The sequence below is a fragment of the Nannospalax galili genome, unplaced genomic scaffold, assembly GCF_000622305.1.
Source record: "Nannospalax galili isolate Female #2095 unplaced genomic scaffold, S.galili_v1.0 scaffold1119, whole genome shotgun sequence".
In the NCBI taxonomy this organism is placed as follows: Eukaryota; Metazoa; Chordata; class Mammalia; order Rodentia; family Spalacidae; genus Nannospalax; species Nannospalax galili.
Genome location: NW_008343597.1, coordinates 2,045,230 through 2,059,642, shown reverse-complemented (window position 1 = coordinate 2,059,642; position 14,413 = coordinate 2,045,230). Strand labels below are relative to the sequence as shown.

At 46.9% G+C, this 14,413-nt stretch overlaps 1 gene segment (V, D, J or C); it reads left to right on the top strand.

The window, feature by feature from the left end:
- The window catches only part of LOC103739486, a 478,332-nt gene extending 470,442 nt beyond the window's left edge, over positions 1-7,890 (top strand). Inside the window, 3 exon segments of the C gene segment in view lie at positions 5,198-5,452; positions 6,900-6,944; positions 7,784-7,890. Of these exon segments, the coding sequence occupies positions 5,198-5,452; positions 6,900-6,944; positions 7,784-7,890 (407 nt within the window).
- Positions 7,891-14,413: the final 6,523 nt, after the last annotated feature.

The following is a 14,413-nucleotide window of genomic DNA, read 5'->3' as shown; positions in this document are numbered from 1 at the left end:
GGAGAACAAACAGATTTAGAGCACAGAAAACCTAATGGATAAAATTAGACTAGCATTTAGAATGGCATTTTAATGTCTTGGAGCTAGAGAGAAAGCAGTTCCAAAGAATGAAATGAACACACACACACACACACACACACACACACACATCAACACAGTGTTGATGAATAATAACATTAAATAATACGTTTGAGAAGTTCTGGGTTACTTCATTATAAGATTTCTCAGACTTTAAAATGCTAATATGTATTGTCAGTCTTCAAGACTAGAATAAGTATACATTTCCCAAATGTTTTATGGCTTAGAATCCGTTGTGTGTGTGTGTGTGTGTGTGTGTGTGTGTGTGTACACATTTAGAATAAGAACTGAGAGGTAGTACTTGTCTAAATCATTCTCAAATTTAGAGAATTTTTTTGCCCCACATGGATGGCAATCCTTACCTTAGAAATCTCCAGAGAGATGCATAACTTCCTCCTGCCTTCATAGTTAAGCAGAACTCCTTGTAAATTTTCTGTGATAATTTTAGTCTCTCTGTGAGTGCCCTCAGGAATAACAGAAGCCATGTTCTGGAAAGAGAGCCCCTCCTATGCCTGAGTTCCGTCATTAAGCCTTGCTAGTGTTTTACATCTATTACCAGTGCTATGAATTCTTCCCTCAAGAGTTATTTCATACTGAGCATGGTGGCACGTACCCATAATCTGAGCACTCAGGAGGCTGAGGCAGGAGGATCATGAGTTCAAGGCCAGCCATGGGATACACAACTAGACCCAGACCTTATTACAAAAGGAAAAAAAAAAAAAAGTCTACTTAAAGAAATCATTTTGCAATTAGTCGCTGGCTCTTCACACTCTTCCAAGTTGCTCATTCATCTCCAGTTATGCTGTCGAAACTAGAGTGGGTACCCACCCTTCAGAAAGGCCCCTGGCTCCCAGCTGACTGAGGAAATGGCTATTCCCAAGGAAATCCATCTAGTGGGTGAAAATGTTCTTTCATCAGAGAAAGGCTGACTTGAGGGAGACTGGAAAGCAGGCCCAGGAGGGGGGAGTGCCCCAGCCAGGCTGGTCCCGCCCAGGTTAACATTCTTGTAAAGCATCCTTCTACTGTGTGTTGTCTGGTGGCTACAGTAAGCTGACCTTTGGAGCAGGCACCAGACTGGCTGTGCTCCCATGTGAGTATGACCATGCCAGTCACCAGAGCAAAAAGAATTGAGGACCGGTCAATGAGAAAATAGGCGATGATTTCTACAAGCTCTCTTGGTGACATAAAATGTTGCCATTTCTCATTAAAGTCAGAGGTACCAAGAGCCAAATGAATAATTGAAAATCTGAACAGTGATCTATAGAAATTTTTTAACAAGGTCCAGATACTCATCATTTTGATGAAATCAGCATCAGATAAGCCAAACATTCAGGAAATTAGCTAGGTGCCCTTTGGGGGAAAGAGATGAATTAATGGCAAACCCAAACTCTCTTTTATTCCAGCAGGCAGTTAAATTCCCTGGGTTGGCTAATGAGTGAGGTGGGGGGAACACCTGCTCATACAGACTTCGCACTCAAATTGAGTAGAGTCACAAGCCATTACCCAAGGGTCAAAGAGGCCAGGCCCCATGAATGGCAAGTGTGCTACATGATGTAATAAGGTATAGAGAAAGAAACGTGTAGGGAGGATAACAGACCTCAACTTTGGCTCTGCCTTCACCAGCTGTATTAAATACATTCTCCACTTTCAACAACAAAATGATAGTATCACATCATAATGTGAGATCATGCCCTGCACATAACAAGATCATTGGGAGCTTTTCTAATATATTATCGCTATTAGTATCGTGGCTTTGCCGTGCTAAGGTTTACCTTGTAAATAGAAAGGGGAACAGCCTCTTTGGGAAATAGAAGATGTAAGAAACCAAGAACTCCAGAGCATTTTAGGATAGTGCCCTGAGACCCTGGCAGGCTCCAGCAGGGTGGCATCAGGAAGGCTGTTTCAAAGACTTTACCTGCAGTGGGAATCCAGCTTCAGCCCCAAACTAATCTTCAGAGTAGGAACCAAGCTAAACATTTGGCCATATGAGTAGAATGAGGCAGGAGGGGAGTGCCCCAGCCAGGCTGGTCCTGCCCAGGTTGGCGTTCTTGTAAAGCATCCTTCTACTGTGCGTTGTCTAGCGGCTTCAATAAGCTGACCTTCGGAGCAGGCACCAGACTGGCTGTGCACCCACGTGAGTAGTCCTCTCTGGCCGAGTTACTGACTTGAACTCAGTTATTTTCTTCCTTAAGATCTTAAATCGTTCTAGAAAGAATCCATCCCACCCAGCACCAAGAGCTGGAGAAACGTTATCCTTGGACCGAACCCTTAGGAATCAGGAGGGAGTTGATAAGCTAGGTCTTTCTACCGGGGACCCAAGATATTGCTGCTCTGAACAGGCGGTTTTGCACTAGTGCATTCTACAGAATTTAGGGAAAATCACATAAACTCATCTCATTCAGGGCACCACAGTAGAATTGGGCAGGAGGAAAGGATTTTGCACACCAGAGACTGCAATATAAAACAGAAGAGCTAAACCTGACGGAATATGATTCTCCCGGAAGAGACCACTACTTCTACTTAAGCAGTAGGGAGGGCCTGTGAGTTTCTGCAATGGTGTCACTTGCAGTGTGAACACGGGAGGAATGACTGGTAAACTCACATTTGGGAAAGGAACCCAAGTGTCCATAATAGCTGGTGAGTCATCCCGAGTGGCACCATTTGCAACCCCATAGGCCAATGTCATTTATCCTTTCCCTGAAATATCCACTCTTACTACAGTAAGGTGAGACTATGTGGGGATGTTGTGCTAATGGTTTTACAGAGGTCTGGGAAGGGAAAAGACATCACTATCAATCTTAATTATCTGGGTCAAAATCATTAAAATGTAACTTGACTCATTCAGCAGGTTTTTACTTTATTTTATTTTATTTTATTTTTGGTCTTTTTGAGACAGGGTCTCCCTGTAACCCCAGCTGTCCTGGAACTCACTATGTAGACCAGGCTGGCCTTGAACTCACAGAGATCTGCCTCCTGAATGCTGGGATTAAAGGCATGCACCACCACACCCAGCTCAGTGGATATTTTTTTAAATAGCTTCTAAGTGGTATCATTCTGTAGAATGTTAGGCTGATAATAAAGAAGCTTAAGATAGATGTCCCCACATAGCACAAAAACAAGGCAAAGCTTCCAACTATTGTACATTTAGTAACCTAAAAACTAACGTTAGCAGTTGGTGATGTTGATAAGCAGGTTCTGATGGGTTAGGGTCCTGGTGGAAAGGGCCCTGGTTGGAGGATGTTTTGTGTGCTAGAAAGGATTTGTTGAGCCTTAACAGATGGGTAAGATCTGTATGGGTAAAGGAACAGGACGGGAGCAGAATTTCAGGCATAAAGAACAAGAAGAAAGCTGGTCTGATCTTGGGAATAAACAAGATAGAGGCCTCCTAGCCTAAGTGAACAGATAGCATCATAAAGTTGGACTGGGACTCTCATTACTGGGTTCCCAATGCTTAACTACAGAGCACAGGTTTAGTGGTGAGGGAATTTTCAATCACTGCTGTGCCCCTAGAGACCTAAAGCACTGAAGCATTCAGACATGTGCTTCTGCAGTTGGATTTAAATTATGATGACAGGTTAGGATCTAAAATGGCTGAATTTGGACTTGAAAGTCTCGCTAAAGCTGTGTTCTGATGTCTTCAGTGGTAAAATATGTTTTCTTACCAGGAAGGACTAGGATGTCTCTCACCACAGGGCTCTGAGAGATAGAACCCCACAGACCTCCAATTTAAAAGGTGATTCATTTCTTCCTTTCAGGAAAAAGGGATAAGATTGCAGTGGATATACATAGAGATGAAATTAAAGGGCTTAAAAATATGAACTACCTGCAATGCACCTTATCCTTTTGTTGGTAAGGGGAGAAAAGCTCCATGTCTGACCACAGTGCCTACCCTTCTCAGCTGCTCCAGGGGAAACACCCGGCAGCAGGCAGCTCTGCCTTCGCTTAGCATCCCAGGGCTATGCCAAGGCTGGTTTCTTTGGTTTGGGATTCAGCTGGATGCCGACATTGCCAAGGCCACCCTGGCTGGTCCAGTGAGCAGGCTACATCATGGGGGTCTGAGAAACTTCTGTGCATAGTGAGGAGCTGTGGGAGTGAGAACCACAAAGGCAGGAAGTTCTGATCCATTCTCTCTGGAAACTCTCTGGGTGGCCCAGTGTGTTAATCCTCTTGGCAAACCTCTGCTTCCTCCCCTGAAGGTGGAGGGACATAGGAAAGGGTAGACCTTGAGAGTCACATTAAAAAAAAAATGCTATGGAAAAAGTAAAGAATGAGTCTCAGCACTAAGGAAAGGCCTCCGAGCAGCTCCAGCTTCCTGGGATGCAGAGTAGATGGTGTGACTGCTTTGCTGAAACCCTGGCCTATCAATAGGTCCAGCTCTGCGTGGTTGCTCAGTACTATATGGTTTTCTAACTTACTTTGATATAGAAAAACATTCATTTTTCAGAACAGCCTTCTTAGAAAGGTGGATGAAGCAACATGTCCATTTTACAGGTGAAATTTATGAGACTTCAGCTACTTATATGATTACCATAGATGGTAAATTATAGAGTCCAGGCTTGGGTGCAAGTGTTTCGGTTTGTTTTCCAAAAATTTTGTCAATGAGAGAGGAATGGTCTGGTGATATGATAGGTTTTCCAATTTAATGTCAACATAATCACACGCCTCCATTTCCTGCCCATAACTTGCCTAGTTGGGGGACAGTGCTCTGTGTTTCTAGATGTATACTTTGGGCCCATTATTCTATGCACGCTTTTGTCCTGCCAGAGCAATATTGTTGACTAGGCTTACTGGGGTTTTTAAGAAGTTCCTTTAAGTAGAAGAATAAGCAATATCATTCAGTAGCCCTGCATCTCTGGTTTCTTGGAATGTCAGGCAGGACCTGGAGGAGAATGTCTACTGAGAGCTCAAGATCTTGGCCAGGACCCATGTCTTGTGCTGGTCCCTAAGTCCCAAGCTGTCATGAGCAGCTGCCTTCTAAAATGTCATTATTTCCCACATGAAGCCTGAGAATAAGATTGGCTAGCGCCCAGAGAGCTCTCCTAGCATCTGAGCTCTGGCCCAGGTCAGGGTAAAGGAGGAAGAAAGAACCTTTTCTAACCTCAGTTCTCTTGGTCCACAGTCATTGAGAACCCAGAGCCTGCCGTATACCAGCTAAGGGATCCTAAATCCAGCAACAACTCCATCTGCCTATTCACCGACTTCAGTTCTCAAAGCAATGTGTCACAAAAAACAGAACCTGGATTGTTTATCTCTGACCCAACTGTGCTGGACATGAAGTCTATGGATTTCAAGAGTAATGGGGCCCTTGCCTGGGGCACCCAAACTAATTTTGGCTGTGGTGCTGCCTTCGAAAAGGAAGGTGACAACCACTCAGGTGAGTACTGCCCGAAGCTGTCTCCTTACTTCAGGAGAGGCCCAGTTCCACACAGAGCTCAGGTCGATGGTATCAAAAAACGGCTCTTGTCGGTCATCACAGCCTCGTCAGTTGTCAGCAAAACCCTCACCCTGTTTCACTAAGGAGCAGTGAGTGAACCCTGTCCTAGCAGGCCACAAAATGTCCTGGGCCAAAAGCAGACAAGAGACTATGACAGAGGGTTATTGGCCCAGCCTTGGTCTCACTGCTCAGTTCTCACCTTCCTGCCTTTGCTTGAGCTGTTTGCCCTCACTGGTCTCCCAGGCCCAGTTCTAACATCCTTCCCCAAGCTGCCTCCCTTATTTCTATGTCTGCCAAGATCATAATGCGTTGAGTGAAGTAAGAAGTCAGAGGAAAAGCCTGTCTTTAGGAAGTGCCATTTTAGTCTAGAAAGACCATCTATCAGCAGAAGGAGGTCTGAACAACTTCAGGCTGTAATTAATATGTGCTTTAACTGAGGGTGGAGGAAAGAACCACCTTCGAGGCAAAAGCTAGGGAAAAACTCTAAGGAAATGCTATTCAGGCTACAACTTAAAGGATAAGAAGGGACCAGCCATGCACAGGGCAGAGAGAGGACCCTGTGGAAGGCCAAGACGGGAATGCTGGGAGCTGGGGAAAGCCCCTGTACTCTCATACTGCATAAAACCAGATGTTGTGGCATATACCTGTAATCCCAGCCCTATAGAAGTAGAGGCAAGAAGATCCAAAGTTTAAGGTTATCATCAGCTACATATCAATTCCTAGACCAGCCTGGGCTACATGAAACCCTGTCTCTTAAAATGATGAAGTAAAATAAAAGATCAGGCTGATTGCCGTGTGGACAGTGGATTGTGCGCCCAGTAAATAAAGACAGGAAGTGATTGTAACAGAGAGATGATTAAAGCCCAGCCAGGTAGTGGTAAGGAGTCCAGTGGCCAGTACCACTTGGTTTGAAAAGATAGAGCTATGAGAAAGCAACGGGGTACCAAGGATGGTGGCTGGATTCTATGACAGAGCATTTGAGTTAATGGTACTATACTGAGTCAGAGATAATGAAGGAGGACATTGGAAATCAGAACTTTTTGGAATACATGGAAACATCTGTCCCTTGATGGCCCTAGTCACTGTCAAAATGTCCTTCTACTTTTATTGGCCTCTAGACTGAAACCTGCCCAAGGACAGGGTTTATGCTGACAGCTCTTTGTTGCTTTGTATACATTTTCCACAATTAGCGTTTATTGAAAGAATCAAAGAGTGCCCAGAGGCAGGGTATTGGTCTTATCAGGATCAGTGGCATGCTCCAGTAAGTTCCCTCCAGATCTCTGCCCCAAGGAATCAAGGAAAGACTGTTATATGTTCACAGGAGGTCTAGAGTAGGAGAGTCGGCATGCTCCAGACTCTAAGAAAATGTCTTTGTTTTTTGTTTTAGATGTGACCTGTGATGCCAAGTTGGTGGAGAAAAGCTTTGAAACAGGTAAGAGAAGGATCTGCCCAACTTTGCCCAAACTTGGAGAGGTGATGAACCCATAATAACCTTTACTGCACAGAGGAGACAAGGGGGATGGATCTGGGAATGCAGGTTATAAGGAATGGAAAGAGTACTTCTAAACCTGCTTCCAGCCACTGGGATCTTTCTCGAACCCCTCCCAGAATAGCCAACTTCATTTTCCACTCTAAGTACTTGAAAGATGTGTCTCCAGTTTTATTAAGCTAATGACTCACCCTGTGCCTCTGTATTCCTTTCAATTTATCTGTCAGAACAACCAAAGAGAGCTGCCCAGAGTTTAGCTATGAAGTTTCTGGCTCCCTTCAGTACAGCCCTGAACTAATCAGGTCATTCTGAGGACACTCTCCCTCTATATCTTGGGTAGCTTCTTTGGAAAACACACACACACACACACACACACACACACACAGCAGAACTCATATAGGCTTGGGCAAAGGTCCTGTCTCTCAATGAGTTATCGTTCTTGTGGTTCACCCACTAGTTTCACTGAGGAGCCCAGACCCAACAGATTGTGGTGACAAGTTCTGAGCACTTACCATCCTCATCCCCATCCCCATCCCTATAGGACCTCAGAATAAAATAAGGACCAAGTCCACTTGGTGGTTTCGTTTTGAAACACAAAGCTATAGATCCTGGAGAAATATACAAATATGTTTGCCTTGAGACATGCACAGAAACTCAAAGAGAGGTGGATCCATGAACTGAAGCTTACCCATACCCGGCCTACCTGGCCGAGGGTTTCATGAGTTGCCATGCAGACCTCTGATGTGCATACCCATAATGGTTACAACCTCTTGGTTTTACAGACATGAACCTAAACTTTCAAAACCTGTCGGTGATGGGACTCCGTATCTTCCTCCTAAAAGTGGCTGGATTTAACCTACTCATGACGCTGCGGCTGTGGTCCAGCTAAGGTGAGGAGGCATCGGAGCGGGGAGGGATGTGGGTTTCCGAGTGAATCCCAGCTCTGACAGCAAGCTTCCACATAGGTATTTGCTTTTAAATCCTAAAACGGAACCCATAGAACTTTTCTATTCCTTCTTGTTACAAGTTCCTGTTACCACAGGCACCTGAAACGTGTATAACAAAACACAGTCCATCAGCCATGTCTCCCCTGAGAGACGAACACTAGCCCTAATCCTGGCCAGAGTCATCATGGTTCCACTCCCACAAAGTCCCCAGTCATCTTGCACAGCTTCAAACAAAATCATCTCCATCACATACCTAACAGCCCTGGTCCTCCCCAGCACCCAGTCTGACTTCTACCTTCCTCACTCCAGGTCGGCCAGACTGAAAGAGCCTGTGCTTCCCAAGCTCCTCCTCATGGCCTCTCCCCTCCTTCTTCAATTAAAGGGGGCCCTCTCACCCTGTGGGGCAGACACCCACCAGCTGTCTGGCCCCAGTGGGATCTCCTGAATTTGTGATGAAGACTGCTGAAGCGCTGCTAAGAACTGCTGTCACGCCCTCTGTTCCCTTACCGCTGCTGGTCATTCATCCCAAAGGCAGGGGCTGCGACTTTCCCTGTGAAGTAGCTGCACCAGCCATACAACACCACCCCACCCCCACCTCCACCCCTGCCAATCAACAGATCCCCATGGAGTCTCTTGGACTGTAGCTCCTGGAAAATGTTATAAAGAGCTTGTTTTAAAACAATATTCATGAAGAAATATATATTCGTCTTTCCTCAAGATGTGGACAGTTATCTCAAGGCCTAGGCCCTCCCTGCTCCTGTGTGTATCTGAACCGTGTTGTATATTCTGCTGCTGCCCATGACTTCATTAAAGATGATTTAGAAAAGCAGAAACTGTATTCCTATTTGACTGGGTTTGGTGGGGGCATTTTCTATGGGCTGCTTATCACTAGGCAAAGAAAAACCAAGACGAGTACCCATTATGCCCTGGCAGCATACTGCTGAGTCAACCTCTTCTTGGAATGACCTCTAAAAAAATTCCACTAAGCAAGCTATGCCAAGGGCCAGAAAAACCCTCTTACAAGTGTGGGTTGCTCATGCCAAACCTCAGGGCCACCCATAGCAGGAGGCCCACAACATGGATGGTTGTGACCTGTAGTTGAAATCTGGTTGGCAAAGACCACACATCAAGCGTCCCCCACAATGTCACCCACTGGCTCCTGCCCTCCAGGGACACTTCCTCTGCTTTTGTTCTCAGATTGGCTTGCCACTGAACTCGTGTGCTGCCCCACAAATGTATGACCTGCAATCTGCTGCTCGAGCCCTGTGCTCAGCCATTGAGCTGCCCCATCTAGGAGCAGTGTAGGAGGTGGAAAACCCAGCAGAACTCTCTTGCATTCCAACAATCCTAGACATGAGAATGAAGACAGGGGAGAATCGTTCTCAAGCCAAACACTTGGCCCAGGAGAGTAGATGTCCTAAACTCTCCTCAGGGACAAGAAGTGGGATTCCCTGGGCCCTCACAGCTTGTTGCTCTCTGTGCTGAGCCTCTGCTGTCAGAGCACCTTTCCCCATAGGCAGAGATTCTGATGGGAATACACTTCAGAGACCACTCAACCATCCAATGAACAACTACCCGACCAAGACCAAAATGAAGCACTTACTAATTCCCAGGGTTCCCACCGCCATCAAATACGCCTATGGTTCACCTGTGGTATCTCCAACCACACCAGCCAGAAGTATGCAAATTCTTCCTACTGTAATTCAGCCCTGCTTCTTCTCATAGGAATGGAGCTACCAGCTTTAAGTGGGTGACCTAGAGCACGTCCCTCTCCTCTGTGGGCTTCAGGGTGCCCACCTAGGAAATGTCAGATAGGGCTAGAGGTTACCTGCAGCAAAAACCAGTGTCCCATCTCCTGGCCACCTCTGCCAGAGAGATCACAGAATCCTGTTATTTCTAAACTACCTTATCTCTAGCCTAAATATAATCCTTTTGAGGTTACTAAAAGTAAAGGCCTCAAGAGACATTATAGCAGGGTCACTCTCACACACAGGAGGACAGGTACTGCCTTCCCAGGGTGGGATCCACCACCTGTAGAGAACTCCAGGAGACCTCTTCCCCAAAGCTCCCCCTCATCTGTCTGACATGATGCCAGAGAGTCTACCACTGGGAATTTCTTTTAATTAAACCATTCCTTCCCTTTATTAAATGAAAATGCCCCTGGGAGGGTTAGTAGAGCAGGTCTTTATCAGTCATTAAAAACTTAGGGCAAATTAGTTTGTCTTTTTCTTTTCCCTTCCTAAAATGGCAATTCACTTTGTTCTGTATAAAAAAGAACTGGGCAAAGAAAGTATGGGTGGCTGGTGAGGGAGGTCTCCTGAGAATTGGTTTAGTTATGCTGAGGCCAAAGAGGACCTTGGGGTTATAGGGCAGGAGTCAGGAGGCTTGAAGGAATATAGGGAACAAAGGCAGACCCTTCCACTGAGCTCAAAAGAGACCCAGACTAAAGGAGGCCTAAGGGAATTTGTAGAATCGTGTTAGCCCAGTACCCCAGATAGCAACATCTGGAGGTCACTAGAACCCTAAGGTCATCTGAGCATCCAGGTGGCAGAGGCCTGGGGATCCACCCACACCCACAGAGCAAGTAAGGCTTCCTCCTTCAGGTCCAGTCCAATCTAGGGGGTGACAAGGCCTGGAAAGGCAGGAGGCCATCAGAAAAGCAGGATCCTCTCCACCCTCTGAGAAATTTCCAATTAATCTCAGGGTTCCTAAATCCCAGCAAGAACCTTCCCTGACACCCAAGGCTAAATCTAAAGCTAGTGAGAGTTAGGGGACAAGGGGAGACTAGAAACAAGTACATGGGGGATGAGCAAGTGTTGGGGAAGAGGCAGAGCCTTCATCCATCTTGGACTACTGTTCTCATGTCTGGTTCTGAGCCCCTGGATATCAGAAGGAATCAGTGGAGAGGCTCAGGAGATGGGTTTGTGTGCCCACTAGAAAGGTCAGCTCTGGGACTAGGGTCACCAAAGCAGAGAGCCTCAGATCAGAGGGCCCAGATGTAAGGTACAGGCATTGCTTAGCCTGGAGGGAAGCTTCAAGATGTGATGCAGGACCGAGGGTCGCAGGCTGCCATTGCACCCCAACCAGCCTGGACCTAGCTCTTAGAGGGAAGGTGCCCATCCCAGAAGTAAATGGGTTGCCAGGACCAGCTGTGGAATGGATTTCTCTAGACAAATGCCCAACTGCCTCAAAGGCTTAAGTACAGACCAGTTCTGGAGGCAGAAAAATGGAGCCAATGATTCCTCACATCCCAGAGCTAAAACTCTGGAAGGCGGCCTGAAACTTCAGAAACTTGCCCTTTGAGTACAGCAGGAATGACTGTTCAATCAGGACATGGGCAGGCAGCTCAGGCATGTGCTATGGGACTTCAGCTCTGACAGAGCAGGCAGCCATCTGAGGCCTAAAGATTTGTTTTGTTGTGTTTTTCTATGTTTTAGCGTACCATAAAATCCAATTCCGAATCACATGTAAAAACCCTGATATCACATTATTAACGGGCAACACCTCCACAAGAAGGTCTACTGGAGTAGGAGCTCATCAGCATGTCCTCCACACCCAGCGTGGGACCTGACAACAAACACCAGCAAATGAACCAATGACAGATCTATACCCTTGGGCCCTGGGGAGGAAACTGAGCTTGAGGGGTAGGAAGTCCAGGAAGAAGAAAGGTGAGAATTCATACAGGAAGGGGCCAGGTGAGCCACTAGTGGCCTGAGCTTTGCAAAAAGCAGAGTAGCTTGGCAAGAACTATCAGGAAAAGGAACCCTGAATGGTGGCCCCTGGACCAACGCAAACCCAAGCAAGCCCTCATCCACCCATCAAATCCTGGAGAACAGACACTCTAAGAAACTCCAGTTGCTAGAAGTCTGAGCTCTGATCATACACGATGCCTTTGGTCCATTTCAGTTAGGTCCACTTCAGTTAGGCCCACGACGGCTTTGATCTATTTCAGTTAGATATACTTCAGTTAGGTCCACTTCAGTTAGGTCCACAACGGCTTTTCATTGGGCCTACACTAGTCTCATCTCCAGCCAACCTCCTCAAACAACCCCTGAGAAGGAGGGCTTCTGGGTATGAACCTGTCAAATACTGACCCTCTTGCTAATGAACATTCTGGCTGCTGAGGCAGCCTTAAGGTAAAGGCTGGGTAGGCAATAGAGTCACCTCAGGCCTTCTTTTCACACAGACATACACACATAGGATTTCCTCTGAGGATCATACATAGAGCAGCACTTTGAAATTAGTAAACGGGTCAGATAGCCAGAAGTAGAACAGGAAATGGAAAAAGGCTCCCACTTCCCTCCAGGTGTTTGGGGTTGAGCAGCCCTCCTCCCATTTCCATGACCTCATGGTTGCTGACAGGGGCAAACACGGCACCCTTTGAAGCTCTCCCGCAGAAACCACATCCTCTGGAAAGAAGAGTTAAAAATACAGAGTTAGCGATAGCATCGCCCCAGGCCACGTGCCAAGAAGAGGCAGGCTGGGCCGTTACACCACAGGCCAGCCACAGGTGCAAAAGAAGGCCACCAAGCACCCTGGGAGGGGCTAACACCCACGCCCAGCAGCAGGCTGAGGAGGCACTGCGTGTCCCACTGCCGAGAACCATCCTCCCCCTACCGCTGCTGCCCCAAATTAGACCTTATTAGACACTTAGCACAAGACAGACTCATAAAGCTTATATCCAGCCCATCCTGTCCTGGACAGGATGTGAAGGGCTACATCTGCCCACACACACAGCTGAGGCTGGTTCCCCAAAGGACACCTCCCATCAGCGGCCCCATGATCTTTGTCCCCACTTCAGGCTGAGATTGAACGAAGTCCTGAGGGATGGCCCTGGTGGACATCTGTCTTCCGGGGGTCTTAAAGACTGGATTCTGTAGGAGAGGAGCCTTAGAACCTGAGACCTGAAAACCTGCAGCCGTGGCTGTCCCACTCTGCGGTAGTGTCCCCAGCCACCACCTGGGGGCAGCAGTACTCCACCGAAAAGGCTGTTTGTCCCTTACTGCTTATAATGCAGAGGAAAAGCCCCAAAGCTTAGGAAAGCCTCTTCTCAACGGGAAATAAAATGGCAGGTGACTTTTGTTTCACAAGACCCTGCTTGTACCAGTCTCCGCACTAGACTCCAGACCTGTGAGTTCCTGTCACCCCAGAGAAGAGAGTTCTAGGGTCAGGCCCTCAGGCAGCAGGGGGCACTGCCTGCCCAGGTTTACAAGACCCAGAAGAACCCAAAGAAAAGCCACCCTCCCGGATACAGGAGCTTGGCTGGGCCCAGGATCCATGGAGTCACTCCTCCTGACCTGTGAACTGCCCATAGACTCAGTTTCCCAATTTGTACCAATATGCTCTCTAATGTAATTTATGAAACCAAGGCTTTTTTTTTTCACATGGAATGCCTGTCACTGTGCCAGGCTATGGGGACATTCTCGGCATAAACTGTGTATGACTCCATACATATGAAGTTTAAGAACAGGCAAAAGCAATCACCCATGACAGGTACTAGCATTCCAATTGCCTCTAGAATAAAAGGATTGATTGGAACTGGGGATGAAGGGGACTTCAGGGGGGTTGGTAGCATTCTGTATCTTGACCTGGGATGTGGGTGATGAGCATATTAGCATATATGCTCCATCAAAATGCATAAAACTGAAAGCCTTGGATTAGTGCATTTTAGTGCATATAAATTAAACTCAACAGAGTATGTGAACTCGAGGAGCTAACAGTCCAGGAAGAAGGCAAGCAAGAGAGAGAGAGATGTCAATGGCTGTGACTTTATGGCTTCAGTTAATACCTTACAGGACACTCCTTAGCCAGGAGTCAAGAGAAACAGACATTTACCTATAAACTGCACTGTCCCGGACTAACCTTCTTTCCTGGGGCTTTTCTCTGTCACAATTTTGCATTACTGGCTTGGAGATAAAAGCGTTTGCCCACCTACTTCTGTCTTGTTGAAAGAACTGAAGGAGATAATGGGTGTGAAGATGCTTAGTGAACTGCAATTCCCAGGCAGATGTAAGGCAGTGGTACGTGGGAATGCACAGAAAGATGAGCCATAATCCTGCATGCAAGATTGATTGGACTTGGTCAGATTGCATCCCGTGCTCCACCATGCTGAGATAAAGAAGCCATGCCTGGGACTCTTAGGGCTCCCCAGATCCCCACTGGCATAACAGTGGTTCCTATAGGAGGTGGTCACTTATCCCATTACTGTGACCACAGCAGCATCTCACTAAGCCATCGTGTACATTTTATTGCTCTCCCCATGGCCTCTGGGTTCGAGCTTCCAGCTTCTGAGAGATGTGATAGAGCAGGAGGCACTCACAAGGCTGTGGCCAGCATGAGGCTCACAGTGTGCCAGGCCTAACCCCTCTCACTGCACCATCCTTGCTTGAACAGTCTCTCATTTCTTCCCTCCTCTCTGGCATTCTAGGGGCTCCCCTGATTGTAGAAGAACCCCTCAAACCTGCA